The sequence below is a fragment of the Embiotoca jacksoni genome, unplaced genomic scaffold, assembly GCF_022577435.1.
Source record: "Embiotoca jacksoni isolate LCO1_2020_lvr unplaced genomic scaffold, fEmbJac1.0.p SCAF_20, whole genome shotgun sequence".
In the NCBI taxonomy this organism is placed as follows: domain Eukaryota; kingdom Metazoa; phylum Chordata; class Actinopteri; family Embiotocidae; genus Embiotoca; species Embiotoca jacksoni.
The window spans coordinates 7,447,356-7,466,581 of NW_027185341.1; the positions used below are offsets into that span (position 1 = coordinate 7,447,356).

Consider the following 19,226-nt stretch of genomic DNA (forward strand, 5'->3'; position numbering starts at 1 on the left):
TGACACAGATGAAGTGTCAGCTGTCAGAGGGAGTGTTGTTGTTTTTTTTCTTAAGTTCTAGTGTCGCGCTATGATTTTAACAGGTTAAAAAGACGCCACTGATAACGAGTGGGATTGTGTAGGTATAATGACAGATCATTTAGCTTCTGTTGACCTCTAACTATACGAGAGGGTAAATCTGGACGTGATGTCTTTACAGGTGGACATCTCACGAAACATAATTTGTGCAGTTCTGTGCCGCAGGACTGCTCGGAACCAGAGTGACGCCCAACCCCTCAAAATCCCCGCTGGCAGATTGTGTTTGGTTGCTGCTTCTGTAACAGCTGCTGCTAAACACTTAAAAGGATGTGAAATAGCCAAAAGAGGAAACTGTCAACTGCTGCTTGTAAAAAAGAAAAAAAAAAATCACATCAGCTTTAAAAATATTCTTATTTTAATATCCATTCGTCTACAGAGGTTTTATTTTTGTGACAAATTTCTTTCCTTTGCCTTTATTTTAACATTTTTGAGGTGTATTTTAGTTTAAGGTTGTTGTTTTTTTGGGCCTTTAACCTACAGTAAAACATCTGTGGACTATTTGGGGGAGCTGTAAATATTAACATGTTACATTCTTTTCATGCTTAGTTTAACAGTTAATCATTGAGAAGAATTTGAGCAACATTAACCTTTATTAATTTATATATTTGTTTTTCTCACGACCAGTCTCCTTTTAGCTCTATTATTGTTCTCCACCACCAACCCCGGGGAGGGAGCACACAGCAGTGTTTGAGATATTTTTTTGAAATGCAACCAAATACATTTAGTACATTACTGTACTAAAGAACAAATTCAAGATACTTGTACTTTACTTTGTATGCAACTTTATACTTCTACTACTAGATACTTTTTACTCCACTACATCGGTCTGACAGCTTTAAGTACTTTCAAGATAACAGCTTTTCATACCGTTCCTGTCAAATGAAATTCACGTATCTCCAAATTTGATGATTTTGAATTTTTAGATAAATTTAAGGATTAGATGCTGTTTTCTGACATTTCACAGGGATTCTGCAAACATATAAAAATCTTACAGTATTTGATGCATGACTCCAGAAAGAAATACCCAACAGTCCATAAAGCAGTTAAAATGAGTTCAGCCTTGAACATCTACAGCAGTAAAATGCTAATTAATGCAGCAGTAATATTAATACAAAAAGAAACATCATGCACAAAACACTGACAAGGAGCAATACATTTTTGTGATCATACTCACATGCATTTGCTTAAGTAAGCTTTTGAATGCAGGGCTTTTACTTTTAGTAAAGTGTTTTAGTAGTACTTTAACTTGAGTAAAGGACCTTAGTTCTTCTTCCACCACTGCCTACACTTATATACTGTATGAAAGATTTTCCCAATATGTTGTTTCAGCCTTTAACATAGAGCGAGACTCGCATATCCAACTGAACAACCCTCTGCCCCTGCACTCGCTCTACCGGGGGATGTCCTTGGCTCTCAACTCATTTACTGACAACAATACCCGTTACTGTGATTTAAAATTTAAACCATCTTGAACCCTTTTTGTTTCCATGTGTGAGACGGTCCTATGCCACTGTGTGCATGTAAAGGGACGACTTCACCTAATATCAGTGACATACCTTTGAATTACACCCTCAACGCTGCAACATTTTGGCAAACCGTGCTGCTTGACCTGTAGATTTAGGAGACATGGCATTACCCCATCACAAACATTAGTTTCCTGTTGATGTCTGTCAAAATTCAAATTAAAAATAGTATTTACCTTTTTTTTTTTTTATAATACTGCTGAACATGACTCTTTTAGATACTGGCAAAACATCAGGAGCTGCACAAAGTCAGATGCTGCAGGTGGAGGTCGGACTAACCGGGTGTCCGACAGATGCTGCAGTCTAGTGGTAGCGTTAGCAAAATGCACATAATTAACATGAAATGAATACCTTATCTGTTCTGCAAATGAAGTTATAGACTTAAGTCTTTCTTTGTTCTGTTGCCAAAGCATTTTTCTTTCTTGTCAAAACAACTCGCAGTGAAAAAAAACAAACACTTATTAGAATGAAATAAAACGACACATCCCAGCTACTTCAGCTGAGCAACAGATTAACATTTCCAATATAAACACAAAACAGCCCCGTATCTATTGATGACTTTATTTTTAAAAATGACTTGAAATACATCATGGAAAACGTGTAATTCACTTTCATGCTGTGGCTACAATTCTTAAACTTTATGGTTTGTCAGTCATCTACTTCCGTCTTATAGGGATTACCGTTTTCCTGATCAAGGCAATTCTAAATCTGTCACATCCTGAGCTTCCAGTTTGTTATGTACACCTGTGAAGTCTAAACAATACAAATGACCTGAAGTGAAGCCTCTTCTTTACCGTTTTTAATGTTGTATTTGCACTGAGAGGAGTTTAGCTGTGTGTGTGTGTGTGCGCGTGTTCTTAGTGGTGCTGATGTAAAGGAGTGCGTCGCTGTAGATTGTACCTAATAAACTAACTCGGTGTAGGTTCTGTGTCGCACTTTAATTACAGGAGAAAGACAGTAAGTTGGTCTTGTGTAAACTTTCAAGAGGCAACAAAAGACACAATCTCCCCTCCATAGGATCCCATCAGAAACATGGTGAGTTACTGAGGCAGTTTGAGGCGGTGTTTACAAGCACTCCTGGTCAACAACTGAAAATTCAAGTAATATTCCTGGTGCTTTGAGCGAAACACTACAAAACACATTTTGAAACACTTTTGAACTGAGAGCAAAAAGTTGACTGAAGGGAGTAAAGGCTTAATTTTGGAAAAGATGCATGAGGGAGAGGAATATATACTGAATATTTCCTACTTTTTTGACATGCTGTGGATGGGAGAGAAGCTAATTATTCTAACTTTGTAAATTGCCAATTGTAAAATAGAGTTCACATCAAAGTAAGACCGACACTGGGACCAAGATGAACCGGTGGAAGAAGCACAAGTTTCATTCAGATGGTGGAAAGAAAGCAAAAAAAATCATGTCAGATGCAGATGCATCAGCAGATGATGAAATGTCATTTTAAACCCAGAACAAAATAGTGAACTCCATTTCCTGCCTATCGGTTTATCCTCTGATTATTTTCCTCCATCTGACTTGCCTTCTTACCAAATAGACGAGATGAAAGAAAAAAGTAAAGCACAAAGTAATCTTCATGCACGCTCACTGTGATACATGTCAAGTAAGCTTCTATTTATTAACTTGTAAAAATTTAGAAACCAAAAGGAATGAAAATAACTTGAGCAGCTTTAGAATTAAAACCCTGGGCGAGTGAGTGTGAGTGTGTGTTGGAGGGTGGGGGGGTGAAGAGGCTGTGAAGCATTTGGAAAACCTGTGATTGTCTCCTCTTCAACCTTCAACTTTTAAGAAAACTAGAGGCATCCCAAATGTTGCATTCCTCTTCATCTTGCTTTGCTCCGTCCGTTTTTTTTCCCCCGTCATGACCGCACTTTCATGGAAGACCCATGCCCCTCTGATTTGAAATGAGGGACAGGAGTTTAGGAGCAGCCGTGATCTGACGCCACACTCGTATCGGTCCCCTCCCCGTTCTCGTTCCAGATCTCCTTCTCCCACCATCCCTCTGAGACTGAAGTACATGTTGGAGATTTCAAGTGGACGACTAGCGCTTTGCTTTGGTATCATCTGCTTCTTTTTCTGATAACGAATAAGACGGAGAGAATGGTGTAAGACAGAGAGAATGGTGTAAAGCAATGACACAAATGTCCATTTAAGTCCTCCACATACTTTGAGTCATAAAGTCTGCTGTTGGAAAAGGTTATTATGAGGAGAAGATAGTTAATTAACCCAGAAAAGTGGTAAATCCCATTGTTCGAAGTTCCCACCTTCTTCAGGCATTTGTATTCTCTACTTGTCAAGACACAGTGTGTAAACATTAAGTGTTCGGTTCATGTACAAACAAATCAAAACCAAGAAATCCTCCAGCTCAAGATAATCTGCTGAATCATCTCACGATTTGTAGCCGTTTTGTGTTGGAGTTGAACTCACTGATAACTCAAACCTTACTGGCTGATTAACAGCCGTCAAAAGTGGTTGCTAATATTTTAACCTTACACACGGTAGGAATGGCGGAAGTGGCCCTTAAAAAATATCACAGCATTTCAGTGTAAAAATATTCCCGACGATATGGCAAAAATACTGAAAGTATTTTTTTTTATTAATTTCAAGAACATACAGTTGCAACAAAATAAGTGTTACAGTTTCATATGTCAGCATAAATAAGTTTACCGCTAAGTATTTTGTAACAAACTAACATATTACTTTAGTCTGTTGTACATCTGATCTTTTTGTAATCAAACTATTTCCATGGTTTTCCTTTTTGAAAACACTTCCTCCTCCGTGGATCAACTTTCAGCCGCATTTGTTGTTGCTGTGCAGAAGTTGCGTACATAACGTGGGTCATACCGTTGCGCTGCAGAACCGTCAGACGTCATAACTTCAACAAGTTGGAACATTGTCATCATCACAATTTAAATTTCATTTATCATATTAAAAGTTGTTCCTATATCATTGAGCCACTCCGTATGCACAGGCCTGACACGGGTCGAGTTTAGATGCCGACCTGAAGGTTCAAACCAGCAGCAGAGTGAACTTGCTGATGCAGTCCGAAGTGATCTCTGCTGCTGTGTGCTTCCAGCTACTACAAAATATTGAACATTACTGTTCAAACTGGATAAATATTACATTAGTTTCCGCTCTACACAAGGTTCCTTGATGTGTTTTCTCACCTTTCCTGACGTCGTCTCTCTTCTTGGCAGCTTCCTCCCTCTGCTTCTTGATGATGGCCAGTCTGGCCAGGTCGGCCCTGGCCTGCTCGGTCTTCCCCTCAAGATGGAGCTTCATGTAGCGTTCCTTCGATTTCTGCTTCTCTATCTCCTCTCTGACAGAGAGAAGAGGAAGGTATACTCATAAGATAAAGTACAACTTAGTCCCTCTCAATAAATCTGAAGGGACAAACAAGGGTTAAAAACACTATATATTGTTAGGATCTAAACCAAAAATAACACCATCTGTGTCGTGCGCGACACCCACCTCTCTCTGCGAGACAGCTCTCTGGGAGCAGTGACGTCTACCTCGGCCACCTTCTTGCTCTTCTGAGACACACGGTTGGGATTCTCAATCTCAATAAGCCCCTCCACTCCACTCCTCTTCTTAGACTGTGTGCAAAAAGAAACACCTTTATAAAACCAGTTACCTGCACAGGGCTTGTCTCTTTGCAACAGTGGCTGCTGTAATGAACCATTATTTTGTTGTGATTTTGTCCTCTAGAAAAAGGCTTTTATGATCCCTTGTGCGCAACATAGACAGCTTCATCTTCTGAAGACTTTCAGAGGAAATCAGGGAAATTAATAATCAACATGTACAAAGAAAACTAAATGATTTCGTCACAGAAATGCTCGAAGGTAGACACCGAGAACGAATTAAAAGCTACAGCAAGCAATACTGTAATTGAGGCCTTCTTGAGTTCACTGACAATTTAACAAACCAAATACTTTTACTAAGTCAGCATCATATCCTGAGAAGACCTCACTCACCTCAGACTCATCATCACTGCTGCTCTCCTCATCAGAATCTGGAGAGCTCTCTTTCTCTGCACCACCGCTTTCTTCCTGTTAAAAACACACATACAATCACACCAGACCTGGTTTGAAGGTAACACCGGATCTGCCACAAAAGTCTTTCACTCACCAACTCTCTCTGTGCTTTCATCTGTCGATCGATCTCCTCTGGGTTACTGAACTGCTTCCCTCGGCCCTTGTGGCCCTTTTTTCCTGAAACACAATTATCCGAGTCATCAAGGTATCCAGAGGTGTGGGAAGTTTTTTTTCGTTTGTTTGTTTCAGAAATAAAAACGTAGAGTTCAGCACATTCTCTGACGACTGATTCACTTGGGTGTAGCCGCTTAAATAAACGATGCCTTGATGCTCTGATAACACCGAGACGCCCGAGCTGGTGACTGACCATCCCTCACATCAGCCACCGAGTACAGCCCCTGGATGTGGACACATCTGGATGTGGACACATCTGCCCCTGACGGCCTGAGCGATATGATCCCAATACAATCACATTACGACCTGGACTGAACTCAAACATGTCCACGGAAGCTGTCAGTCTGCTGTGTGATCAGGCGCAGAGAGACCGTGAGGTGGTGAGTCACACTGACGTCTGCCGAAGGGCCAGCTCCCTTCACCGGCCACCGAGTACCACAGGTAACGAAAGCGGAAGAAACACAACCCTATACACGGCCGGCGGTGACTGTGACAAAACATGTGTGAATGTATGTGTGAGTACTAACAACCTCCACCCAGCAGGAGTCATAATAAATGAGGATAACTAAGTTCCAGTGGGTCGGCACCGCGTCCTGTCCACATGGTACGAGCTGTTGAACAGCGGAACCACTCAAACAGCGTTACATGGTGAACCTACAAACAAACTGGTCCCGAGATCCACACATGAATACAACGTTAAAATAACTTAAAAAGGCCATTAGTAAGTCGACTCGGTCTTTTTTTTATTGTTATTATTCGTTAGTATCCACAAATAACAGCTCTGCTAACCAATTAGCACGCTAACAGCTAAACACGTGAGAGTTAACGGGAACTCAAGCTACTTAAGCTAACAACTCGCTAGCTAGAATTAGCTCGCGAGAAACCGACATGTTACGATAGTTTTAATAATACTTACCACCACGAGGCATTATTCAAAGTGAAGTTTGTACCGACAAAGTGTACTAAAAATGTTGCGGGAATAATACGGCAGTTTACAGCTAAAGCCGGCAATTTAAAGTGCCGTAAGAAAAAGGCTAGAAACTACTTCGTCTCTCCCGCTGTTGGGGCACAAACGTCGGTAAACGACTGCACACACTCGTAGCCACTTGGGCATGCGCAGTAGAAAATATCGTGAGCCAATCGCTGCACGGCGCATTTTAACTGACGTGAAGATCCACCAATCAGATGGAAGAGACGAAATACGTACGTAAACCTTCTTTTACAGATTTGTATGTTTAATACATTAGGTGAAGTTGTACTTCTGGAGAATAGTTTTGTGGGATTATATTCTTAGAAAAATATTTGAATTAAAAACTACATTTCAACTACAGAAATGTGAGCAGTACATCACAGTGCTGGTAAATATTACATAGATAATAATACAAGTTTCTATTCATAGTATAAAATCAACGCTACGAAACCATCATCATGTTGTGGAACCATTATTAGACTTCTGAATCTTTTTTTTTTTTTTTTTTTTGCTCAATGTCAATTTAGAAAGTTGCAAGTAAAAACTCTACAAAGTGTAAAGTGTGAGTGGACCTTCAGATAAAATGTGTAATTTGTCAAACCTCTTACCCCAAACTAAAGAATACTAATCATATACAGTGTGGAAAAGCATAAATAGTACATAGTAAATAAAGCTTTACTGTGTTGCTTTGCATCTGTTTTCTTCTTAATGTTTTACAACTCCTAAAACTCTTCATCCAATGAGTGATTGAATTAGTTTTCTGAAAGCTGAAAGAAGAAAAACACTTCTCTGATCCAATCAATTTGATTTGATTTTTTTTTTTTTTTTTTATCTAAAAATGAGAATACAGTAAATACATAAAATAATAATTCAAGGACACTGTCTGGAGTACAATGTGAAGAAAACAGATTTATGAATAATAATGAATAGTTCAATAAATGCAGAACGAACCAAATACAGGGAGTCACTAAATCTGATTCAGCAGCTTTCTAAGGCCAGAAAACAAACAACACAAGAGTTCTCATTGTGAGAAAAAAGTATGATATCTTTTGTTTCCTCCTGGAACTTTTCCCTTACGTCAACAAGCTACTATCTGTGAATACAAAAACAGCTAATTCCACAATAAAGGAGGCATCGTATTAGATATGTCACTTTTTCCTTCGATGTTGAGTCTTTACATCTTCCACTTCTTTCTCCATCAGGTGGTACTCGACTGTCGTCTCTGTCAGCTTGAAGGAGAAGATTAAATATGGTTACGTATAGTTTTGGTCACAAACTAAATGACGTCGGCATCTGAAAAGGCAATCCAGTGTATCTGCGATCTAATCTTTCCTACCACCGCATCTCATATTGCATCTTTTATTATCATTGTAATGTAAGAACATAATAACAGCTTCTCAGGTCTCACCATGTCCAAGAGAACTTCAATCTTCAGTTTCAGAAGGTTATTCTCCTCCTCCAGCTGGACATTTCGATTCTTAAGCCGCTGCACTTCCCGACCAGATGTATGTCCACCAAATTCTGGTTTCACAAACCGAGAAAAAAACAACAACAACAACAACCTGAATTTGTGTTGTGTTGTCTGTTAAGAGGAAGAAGACTATCCAGCAGCAGATAGACACACCCACTAGTTACTACCTGTTATCCACTGTCCGTCTTCAAATTTCCAGCAGTGGCCTCCGATGTTCATCACAGGAGGTCCATACTCGAGGCCCAGCTCTATTTCTCTGGTTGAACGATCCAACTAAAAGACACGAGAAGGTTAAAACTGTCTGCATTTACACACACTGACAAATACCGGCTCGCAGGGTGTTGTGCTGCAGCCTCTTCTGCACATTTAACCGTGTCCTAAAACAACTACTTTGACCAATGTTTCACCAGTGAACATTAGTACAGTGTAGTATATATAGTGTAGTATATATAGTGTAGTATATATAGTGCAGTATATTAGTATTCAGCAGTATGTTCCTCGACTCACCGTGTGAAGGCTGGACAGAGATGCAGATTTGCGAGGAGGAATTTTCTTCGGACTGAATGTGTTTCCAAAGAGCGGCATTTTTAGTGATTTCTTGAGGTCCTGAAAAAAGACATTACAAATGACTAATTAGTATTTTTTTTAAGTAACGCGAGCCCTCTCCTAGTTACACTATTTGTTTACGTCACTAAGGGTGCAATCCCAAGCTAATGCTAGGTGGCTAACACCCACTGGTGTGAATTAGTCATACCTTACATTTAATTGAAACTGTCGACTGCCTCTCGGAAGGGTTAGTAGTTGTCGTGTCACTGAAAATACATATCTAAAATATTTACCTCCATACAGACTATTTATTTAAATTTTTAACGTGATGGTTGCAACTTCTTTTCTCTCCAAACATGCTTGCTACTGCGCAAGTGTGAATGTACCATTTATCACCCCCCCCCCCCCCAAAAAAAAAAACAACAACTTCCCATATACTGAACGACTTTAGTACAAACTAGTTGGAAAAAACTCCAACTCGCAAGTTAAAGAAATTTAACAAATAACTGGTCATTTAAATTCTCTTTTTATGTAACTCTTTCTAAATTTTAATACTCACACACATTAGTGTGGCTAAACTCCCCGTATTTTGGAACGATAATGGAACCATCCGTGAAACATAACCGCATCACCATGGTGATCTTTCCAAGCGTTTACATTATTATCAAACTCTAAACGTTTATTCAGATAAGTTAAAGAAAACGATTGATTAGTCAATATGTCTTATTAATCTTAGACTGTACATAAAAGTATTATTAAGTCAATAAGTCGTCAACTCTCATTGGCCGTATGGAATGTATAATCTACATCATCACTGTGATATCGCTCATGACGCATGCAGCCCCAGTGGCCTAATGGATAAGGCACTGGCCTCCTAAGCCAGGGATTGTGGGTTCGAGTCCCATCTGGGGTGGTCACTTTTTTTTATCTCTAGGGAAATAAAGTTGATGAATAGACAACGACTTACGCTTTCGAAGAATCTTTTTTTAAGTTATAAAAATTTAACAGCGACACAATATTTTGAGAAATCGCCCTCGGTCTACGTCGCTCTCGAAGTTACCACACCAAGGGCATTTATTTATTGAGATACTCGCAGGAAATTGTCATCTGACATGGAGAAACAGTGCATCGGACTGTGCGTACTGCTGTGCACTTTAGCTGTATCAGTGCAATCCATGGAGGTACCAAGGAGAACTAAGGTGCAAACTTACCGTGAGTAACGTTACTGTGTTGTTTTGGATCCATCCAATACAGTTATGTTGAAGAAAGCAAGTTATTCCTCACACTATATAAAAGTATCGTATGGCAGACACAGATACGTTATATGTAAGGCTCACATAATGCACATTTTTGTTTGCTATATTCTAAATGTATTTGCATTTCTTTTTTTCTTTTTTAATATGATCACATCATGATAGAGTATTTACTTGGACATACTGCATTAATGTTATAAATATCAAAACACTTATCTATTCTGTTGTTTTATGTTAGCTAATGTTAACTTGGAGCAAATCTTGCATGTACTCTTATGTTTAAACCTACACATCCAACAAACCATATTTAGTTTTAAGTAGTAGCCTAAATTATGCCTGTCTGTCCAAGCAATAGGGACCCCTGTAAAAACTTATATTAATCTGACACAAACTAGTTAAACAACACATAAGCATAGCTCATTATTTTGGTGTCATGTCATTATCTTACATAATGCATGTTATCTAACTTCAACCCTGTAACCCTGTCCATCCTACGACAATGGTAGAGCTCCAAGAGGCCACCGTGCGCTGGGATGCTGCCCAGAAGAGTGTGATCCTAAAGGAGGGGGTGATGGAGAGAGACGGGGGAGCTCACGGCTACTTCAATGACACTCTGCTCCTCTCTGGATGGGGCATCTTGGAGATCAGTGCAGGTTATGGAGGACTGGCACAGGAAGATGAGACCACCTTCTTCCTAGCTGGCTACCTGGAAGGTTACCTCACTGCTGGGTGAGTAGGACAGTTCTTGTAGAGAAAAGCAAAATGTAAATGAAACAATATTCTCAAAACCAAACTCTTTGAGCTCACTTCTGTGTTTTAGATCAGAAAACAGCATAAAATTCAACCACTATATTAGGGCCACTTGTACACCTGCTTAATCGTGCAATTTTCCAGTCAGCCAATCATGTGGCAGCAGTGAAATGTATAAAATCATGCAGATATGAAGGTCAGGAGCATGAACATTTTCTTTGCACACGCTGGGACCCTTCATACCAATCACTTACCAGTTCCACAGCCTGTCTGAGTGTCGCTTTCAACCATGCAGGCTTACATCCCTTCAGCTCATAGTCACAATCATCCCTGTTTCTTGGTTTTATAAACATGACCAAGAGTTCAGCTCCTGACCTGAATCCAGTAGAGCACCTCTGGGACGTAGCAGGACACTGACATATCCGCAGAAATGATGTGATGTAATCACGTCATGACTTACATGTAGAATGTCACAGAGCTGCTGTCACTGTTTTTATTTGTTGTTTGTTCATTACAGACAGATGTTCAGTCATTACTCCAACATGTACCCTCAGCTGATTAAGGACGAGAACGTTTTGATTCCCCTGAAAAACTTTTTGAGGTACAGTCAATACAGTACAGTATCTGAATTAAATTTAACTCATTTATATCGACAGAATTTAGTTTCCTCTTGATATACCAGTGGTGTCTCTGTTCAGCTACAGAGAAATAGTCTTTAAAGCCTGCAACAAAGGAGAGGATTTCATTTTTCTGAGTCTTCATGGACAACTTTTTTGAGTCACACTGTGATCGAGTCTTTTTTTTTTACCTGACTAAATACGTTTTTTTTCTGGTTAAATGACCAATATTTGCATTCATATATATATATTTTTATTACACATAAAAAAAAATGTTAAGATACTGAATATTAACTATTATTATAGGGTCACCAGTATTGTCTGTTAATTGTCAAATGTTAGTCTACAGGCCACACAATGTACACACTTGTATGCATGAAATGATTGTTGTAGTTGTGTGGGACAATCAGGAGGCACATTTGAGAAACTAATTAACCGCATCATGACAGAAACAGTTCAAATGTTTTCTCTGCTCTCTGATCGATCTGCAGCAAACAGGACCAATGGGTCAGAGAGCAGGTGAAGCTGAGGAGGAACAGTGACCCCTTGTGGAAGCACTTGGGACTGATCTTGGCCCAGCTGGATGGACTCCAGGCTGGAGCTGCACAGTGGGCTAAAAGCAAACAGAGAGAGGTGTGTGAGTGTGCAGGAGAGGTGGTGAGAGAATTGTCACAGTATCATTTCATTAATCTGTGCCACTCGCTCTCCCTCCTGCCCAGCCTCTCTCAGCGTTTGCGGTCCAGTTCCTGAATGGCGTTGGGGACCTCCTGGACCTCGTCCCAGCTCTGACGCCTCGCTCCAACTCCTCCACAGGGACTTTCAGGATGCCAGGAATGGGCCACTGCACTGCTCTCATAAAGGTTAGGCCAAGCTCATTTGGCTCAGGCTGCGAGGGAGCAGTTGGCAAATTTCAACATGGACCTAATTGCTTTTATTGTTGGCCCCTGTGGGTTGTTTTTCTTCTGAATGAGTCAAAGCGTATAAAGGGCCATTCCAAGGGTTACATTTCCTCCTTCACCTGCACCCATTCAGAGAACAAAGACAAAGTGCAGATGGAAGTGAGGACACTGAGGGATGAGGTGCACTAAGAAAACCAGCACTATGTTACTCCAATTTCCGGGTTATTTTTCTCTGTAACTTGTGAGGAACCGCTGGTTTTATGCCTCCACCAACCAAGTCGCAGTTTACATCCATCCACGTCTGTCCAGACTCATTCAATATTTACAGTGAAGACTTTGAATTAATTTGGCCAATAAAGCTGGTTTTGTACAATGATAGAGCACAATGCTTCAAATATGGATGTTGCTGCAATGAAGCTACAAACTCTAAAACGTAGATGCTTCAAACAAATCTTCAGCCTGACAGCCCAAAAGATCACCACAGTTTCAAGATGGACACCCAAGATTAGTGTCACCAATTCAGTGTCTGACCAAACCTCAAATATGGTCACAATCTCCCCGTCTGTTCCTCTGTTATGGTGCTAAATAAGTGTTTTTACAAACCATCATGACGTCACCTTGAAGTTGACCTTTCACGTTTTGGATTAAAAAAAGAAAAAAATGACATCACTTTATTGTTTTGTCCTATTAGACACTTGTTTGAAATTTTGTCATTATTACACGCATGACTTCTTGAGTTATGGCCAGAAAGGTTGTTAGGTGCCCTTGACCTTTGACCCCCAAAATGTCACGTGATCATCACTGTGTCTAAGTGAATGTTGGTGCCACATTTAAAGAGCGATTCAGGAGAACCGATGGACGAGTGGGACAACCCAGAAACATACTTTCTTTAACTGCAGGCTGTCATGGAGGCATAGAAACAGAAACAACATCATCACAACCCATTTTCTCTCCTCTCTGTGTCTAAGGTGCTGCCAGGCTTTGAGAACCTGCTGTTTGGCCACTCCAGCTGGTACACTTACGCAGCCACCATGCGCATCTATAAACACTGGGACTTCAGGGTGTCTGACGCGTACGCCGCCACTGGAAAGATGTCGTTCAGCAGCTACCCTGGTACACACACTCACAGTATCTCACATATATGAGCTGCAGAAGACTACTGTATATTTACACATCCTCCTTAAATGGGATATAAAGTTGACCAAAGGTCAGATATATATCTTGCAGATGGAGTCGTGTTTTTCGAAATGCAGCACAAAGTTTGTCGACCCACAGCACAGATAAATCACAGCTTTCTTGTAAACGCTCTGAGCTGAGGTGAACCTGCTTGTCCTTAATCCACATGGGTTCATTTTCATCAGGGAAAATATAAACACTGACGTCCAGGACTTAAATCCAAATCCTCAATGAAGATTCTCATACTGCACATAATTCTCCTGCTAAGCACACAGCTTATTCAGTAATAAGGAAACAGTCGTATCCAAGAAACGCGTTCCTCACCGTAAAGTCTGAGGAGGCTGAGTAATTTTTTATGGCCAAAGATTTGCCAAGTGGTCCGGGTCATAAAAATCCTCTTACGGGCTCCGTTGCTATCAGAACACAAGTGGTTTTAAAGCTCTATTTTTAGAGGACATCACTGCACCGTATTAGAATGAAGAGATGAAATACACTGGGGCCAGTGGAGGTGATGTGAAACCCCTGCAGCCTTCTTAAGCTGCTTTGTCTCTGGTAATGACAAACACTGAACAGATCAGCACCAACAGTAGTCTTTATTCTTGGTTGAAATAACAGCGATAGCATTAATAGTCCAAATAGTGCCGCTAATAACACTTCTGATGCTTCCCAGACAGGTGTGAGATTGTTTATCACCATCAAAGTAAAGAAGTGCTTTTTCCAAAATGTTGAACTATCCCTTTAAAACAGTTATGCAAGTCTTTTTTTTTTTTTTTTTTTTTTTTATTGAAACATACTATAACTTTCCTAGAGCCATCTGTAGGCCGCAGAACACAACACTGACTCATGACCACATATCATCAAGATGATATAGGAAACTTGTTAGCATACAGTTGTACACAAAGATAACATCAGCATGCAGTTAGAGTTGTATTTCTTCCCCTCTTCACCACCACATCCTGAGGGAAATACAGTCTTTTAGAGGCTGAATATTGAATCATGTTTAGCAGCTGAAGTCATTATCCGGCTGCTGCTTGTCCCCAATAATGTACTCTGGGGTTTTAGAGCGTTCACACTGTAAACAGCCTCCTACTGCGGCGAAGAACATCGGAGCACTGAGAGTGAAATAAAGCAGGAAAGTTGCTGAACAGAAACAAAAAACAGTGAAACGGTGAAAGATGCTTAAAAGCTCAGAGGGAAACTTCAGGGTTGAATCATATAATTCTCAGCAGGTTCATCATTATGAGTTGACACTTTTACATTACACAGTCACGTGAGTCATTGTGCAAAAATATTGATTATAATGGCTTGAAGAAGATGGATTCATATTGAAGCATTAACATGTGCAACATTTGGATATTATACCTGTTTACAGTAGGGGAGATTTTAACGACTATATATACATTATGTTTGACATTTTAATCTACAGAAACGCGTTATATTTTATTTTTTAGATCATGTTTAGTTTGGACAGTCTGTTGATTGTAACTATAACAAAATGTAAAACAGTATCTGTCACTGTGAAACGTAATACAGGCAAACTATAAAGTAGCATACAAGTACAAATACCTCAGACTTGAACTTGAAATCCAAATTTAAGTTAATGTAACTTTCCACCTTTGCAAAGAGGCGTGAATCAAGCTGTGGGTGGTATCACATCTCAACCTTGTACTTTTCTCACCTTCCTTAAATATCCCCTTAAATATTTGTCCCAAAACAAAACCCTCCTCCTCTCACTCACCTTTTGCCCTTGGCCTCTTTATGACACTCTTATCTCCTCCTCCTCCTCCTCCTCCTCCTCCTCCTCCTCCAGGCTTCCTGATGTCTCTGGATGACTTCTACCTGCTGGGGAGCGGCCTGCTGATGACTCAGACCTCCATCGGTGTCTTCAATGTCTCTCTGTTCTCTCAGCTCAGCCCTCACAGCCTGCTGGCCTGGCAAAGGGTCCGCCTGGCTAACAGTCTGGCTCACAGGGGAGAGGAGTGGGCGCAAGTTTTCTCCAAATACAACTCAGGTGAGATCTGAGTTAAGAAGGATTTTGATTGGTGGTTGTTGGTGTTTTAATCAAAACTTAGAAAACACCTGCTGCTGTTGTGTTGCACTCTGGGTTTGAGGAATAAAGCTGTCTGACAGATTTCCATCGTGATTTAACTGACTCTCAAGCAGCAGACCATCCTGCTCATTACACAACACTTGTGCGTGTTAATTGAAGGCTGCTTTGATCCTCCTTGTCATGTTGCTATGGGAGGACAGAGGAGAACAGGACGGGGTGTTCCTGAGACCGACAGTCACCTCATCACTCAGCTCTCATATCCACCGTCCTGCCGAACCGTTGCGCTGGCCGGGAGGCACGGGAGCCCTTTACCCTCGTCTGTTTTTTCATTTCATTTAAGCAGGATTAGGTTCAGTACTTGCTGTCTGTGCATGTAAGTAACCCAGGAGCCAGAAGTCTACGGAGTTTCTTCCACGAGATCCAAATCCCTCAGGCGCATGCAAGACTCGACATGTTATCTTTCCTGTGATAATCATTTGCTAGAAGCAACAAAGGTGAAACTCCCTGTATTGGTATAAAGTTACTATAGAAAAATAAATACATTTTAAAAAAAGACAATTTTACCCCAAGCCTCTTTATCTGCACTATTTTCTGTAAAAAAAAAGTTTTCATGTTGGTCACCATATATGCCAAACAGATATGTATGTGATGGGTCAACATCGGCCAAGTGATGTACAGGTCAGACATCGTTCGGACTAAAATGGTGACCCATCCTAAAAAAAAAAATTCTGAAAGTTATTGAGAAAAAAACATCAAAATGTTCCTGTAAATCTTCTGCATTTATTTTATGATAATACAGATTCTACTGGTTCTCAGTCGGTGTAACCGTGACCAGCTGTTTAGCAATCTCAATCAGTCTTTTTCGTCTCTGCAGGTTGATTTTCGTTCAACCACCGACTGTCTGCGTTCTCTGAAAATGTATCATAGCATGTGTGAAGTAGACGTAATCGGTCGTTAATATTTAAGTAAGTCTTGTTGGTATTAAGTGATTCTGTCCCTCTCTGTATTTCAGGTACGTACAACAGTCAGTACATGGTGGTGGACCTGAACAGAGTCTCTCTGGGTCACAGCATCAGGACCGGAGCTCTGACTGTTGTAGAGCAGATTCCCGGGAAGGTGATGCACTCTGATCAGACTCAAGCTTTACGCAGAGGTCAGGAACTCCCCATCTCTGTCTCTCTGACTGTTTGTAGGTCTTTCAGCTTAATCTAAAAAGACTTCTTGAGGTAATGATGTGCCTTCCTTGTGCCACATCTGTTAGGTTATTGGCCGTCCTACAACATACCCTTTCATGTTGACATCTACAACCTGAGCGGGTACAGCGTGATGTGGAAGACATACGGAGAAGACTTCTCCTACGATCTCTGTCCCCGAGCTAAAATCCTCCGCAGGGACCAGGCCAAGGTGTCCGACCTCAGCTCCCTCAAACACATGATGAGATACAACAGTAGGTGCAACAAGAACGCTCGCAGTTCTCATGTCCTGCATCTGTTTCTCAGAGATGTGACAGAAAACATTTCAGGACTTTGTTGGTGTTATATCCAGCAGCACGGCTAAAAGCCACGCCGGTTCTGTTTCAGACTACAGGAGAGATCCCTACTCCAAGGGCCATCCCTGTAAAACCATCTGTTGCCGTAACGACCTGAGACCAAGGAGACCGCGCCCAGGAGGCTGCTATGATACCAAGGTTAGAGGATATCAGTGCATTAGGGCCAGAATCGACTTTCTGATAAATGCTATGTTCGTGACTCTCGCATGTCTTTGAAATGCTTTTCTGTAGAAATAATATTTTGGTTAATTGGTATTTGGTTATATTTGGTTAATGACTCACCACTTGTTTTACAATTGTTTTTAGTCATTTAATATTTTAATTATCTAAATTAATTACATAATTTTTTTAACAAATGTCAACAGTCACGCTAGCTGCTCTGACAGCTTTGAGCTAAATGCTAATGTTACCCCGAAACTAACAGTATAGTACAAGTTTTGAATTTCTAAACCCCATTTCTGACAGCAGCAATGTTTTTATGGATATGCCCAGTATCAGTTTCTTATTTAAACCTTATTAAATGACCTAATTTTCTTTCCTGCCCTCCCCCTTCATGTCTGCCTCGCTGTACAGGTGACGGACTACCAGATGGCTCTCCAGCTTGTCGCCGAGGCAATAAATGGCCCCACGACGCAGGGGGGTCTGCATCCGTTCTCGTGGCAATCCTTCAACCTAACGGCTCATCAGGGTCTCCCACACACTTACAGCTTTCCCTTTGTCACCATGAGGCCCACACTGTGCCAGCCCTGAAAGCACAGAGACTAAAGATGCCATCCAGCCAGGTGGAGCTGACGTGCTGAGCTAAGGAAATCTGAAATGTTTTGTCACGTCACTGAACATCCTGCTGATGCACCTCTAATAATTGAACATAAGATTGGAAATGTATTATTCAAATGTCTCCCTAATTTGCTCAGAAATATAATTTAATCATATATATTTTAACTCAAATTATTATCCCATTGTCCTGTGTGTGATCTATTTGAATTTGGTGTCACAATCCTTTATTTCTCAGCTGATTGGTGCCAGCTGGTCTGAGGTGGATGGACACCACGCTGATGATTTGCTATTTAACTCGTACCTAATCAATTATTATATCATCCTAAAATGCATTTTTAAATTAACATTCTCAGTATTCATGCAGCAGAATGACTGGATTCAAATTAGGATTATGTGTCAGTGTTCTCACCGACTGTGTAAAAGATTGCGCAAAGGTTTGGAGTTCAGTCATCAGGGAAACGCTATTAATGTTTGCACATAACTTGATTTGCTTTATTATTTTAAATTCTATGCAATCAATGTTTACTCAGGTTTACACCGTTTGGAACTATCTGACTGACTTCATGCAAATATTAACAATAATAAAGTTTCCTATATTATAAATTGCTTTTTTTCTGTTTAACGTTCATAAGGGTTTTACACAAACTACAAGACCCAGGTTTTTTTTGGAGTTCTTGTTAAGTTTACTAAAGAAAAGAAGGTGCAAACTAGAAATGGCGCCAATTATGCTTTCAAAATAAAACACAAACCTTCACTCGGTTAATTCTATGGATTTAATACAGAAACCAACTCAACTTCAACCTTACTTTAGTACTTTAGTCTTCCAAGATTAATCAGATTTGTTGCAGAAAGGCCCCACGTAAAACAGGTACAGCCTTACTAAATATCCAGCAATACCCTGAACTGGATTGCCAAGCCGGCAAAGTGAGCAACTTCTGCTCTGTTGCTCCTGATCATTATGGGGCTCCAGGTATTTGATTATTTGATTAATTGCTGATTTGTTTATTAAAATGATATGGACCGCTCCATTTAGGAACCTTAAGTTAAGATGTAGTTTTGGGGGGCTTTATCATTTCTGTTTATCTTCTGCTTGCACGGTGCAGGCCCATATACAAATAAATGCACACAGTGCTCAGAGAATGAATGGCCCACCACTCATTAATGTCCCAAGAAGGTGAACACAGCCCTCATAAAAACGTACATTTTAAAAGCGCACGTGAGACCATTTTCTTTCCATCTTTGTTGTTGTTGTTGTTGTTGAACAACAACTTTTATTTACAGTCTGCCTCAGATATGGCAGAAATGTATAGGACAGCTTCTTCTTTTCTTTTTTAAAGTATTTCCCGG

The 19,226-nt window shown here is 40.4% G+C and overlaps 3 protein-coding genes and 1 non-coding gene across 6 annotated transcripts; 2 read left to right on the forward strand and 2 right to left on the reverse strand.

Annotated features, from left to right (window-relative positions):
- Positions 1 to 2,142: 2,142 nt before the first annotated feature.
- Positions 2,143 to 6,999, reverse strand: pdap1a (pdgfa associated protein 1a). The gene is made up of 6 exons (XM_069156046.1): positions 6,738 to 6,999; positions 5,742 to 5,824; positions 5,588 to 5,662; positions 5,085 to 5,209; positions 4,781 to 4,932; positions 2,143 to 3,689 (listed from the first exon to the last, which is right to left on the reverse strand). Exons 1-6 carry the CDS (start codon positions 6,748 to 6,750, stop codon positions 3,655 to 3,657), a joined length of 483 nt encoding a protein of 160 aa, XP_069012147.1. The 5' UTR covers positions 6,751 to 6,999; the 3' UTR covers positions 2,143 to 3,654.
- Positions 7,000 to 7,588: 589 nt separating this feature from the next.
- Positions 7,589 to 9,175, reverse strand: cby1 (chibby 1, beta catenin antagonist). Of its 3 annotated transcripts, none has more exons than XM_069156047.1 (5): positions 9,102 to 9,175; positions 8,770 to 8,868; positions 8,430 to 8,535; positions 8,200 to 8,312; positions 7,589 to 8,020 (listed from the first exon to the last, which is right to left on the reverse strand). In XM_069156047.1, the coding sequence occupies exons 1-5, from the start codon at positions 9,105 to 9,107 to the stop codon at positions 7,940 to 7,942; spliced, it is 405 nt and encodes a 134-aa protein (XP_069012148.1). In that variant the 5' UTR covers positions 9,108 to 9,175; the 3' UTR covers positions 7,589 to 7,939. The 3 variants fall into 3 exon arrangements, with proteins under 3 accessions (XP_069012148.1, XP_069012149.1, XP_069012151.1); XM_069156048.1 differs by having other exon boundaries at positions 9,022 to 9,169; XM_069156050.1 differs by having other exon boundaries at positions 9,017 to 9,169.
- Positions 9,176 to 9,648: 473 nt separating this feature from the next.
- On the forward strand, positions 9,649 to 9,721 carry trnar-ccu (transfer RNA arginine (anticodon CCU)). Its single transcript has one exon. It is a non-coding gene; the product is annotated as a tRNA-Arg (tRNA).
- A 12-nt stretch (positions 9,722 to 9,733) lies between these two features.
- Positions 9,734 to 18,437, forward strand: plbd1b (phospholipase B domain containing 1b). The gene is made up of 11 exons (XM_069155351.1): positions 9,734 to 10,020; positions 10,568 to 10,790; positions 11,329 to 11,412; positions 11,920 to 12,061; positions 12,148 to 12,288; positions 13,296 to 13,440; positions 15,314 to 15,514; positions 16,566 to 16,706; positions 16,815 to 17,000; positions 17,134 to 17,240; positions 17,676 to 18,437. Exons 1-11 carry the CDS (start codon positions 9,921 to 9,923, stop codon positions 17,850 to 17,852), a joined length of 1,647 nt encoding a protein of 548 aa, XP_069011452.1. The 5' UTR covers positions 9,734 to 9,920; the 3' UTR covers positions 17,853 to 18,437.
- The last annotated feature ends 789 nt before the right edge of the window (positions 18,438 to 19,226 follow it).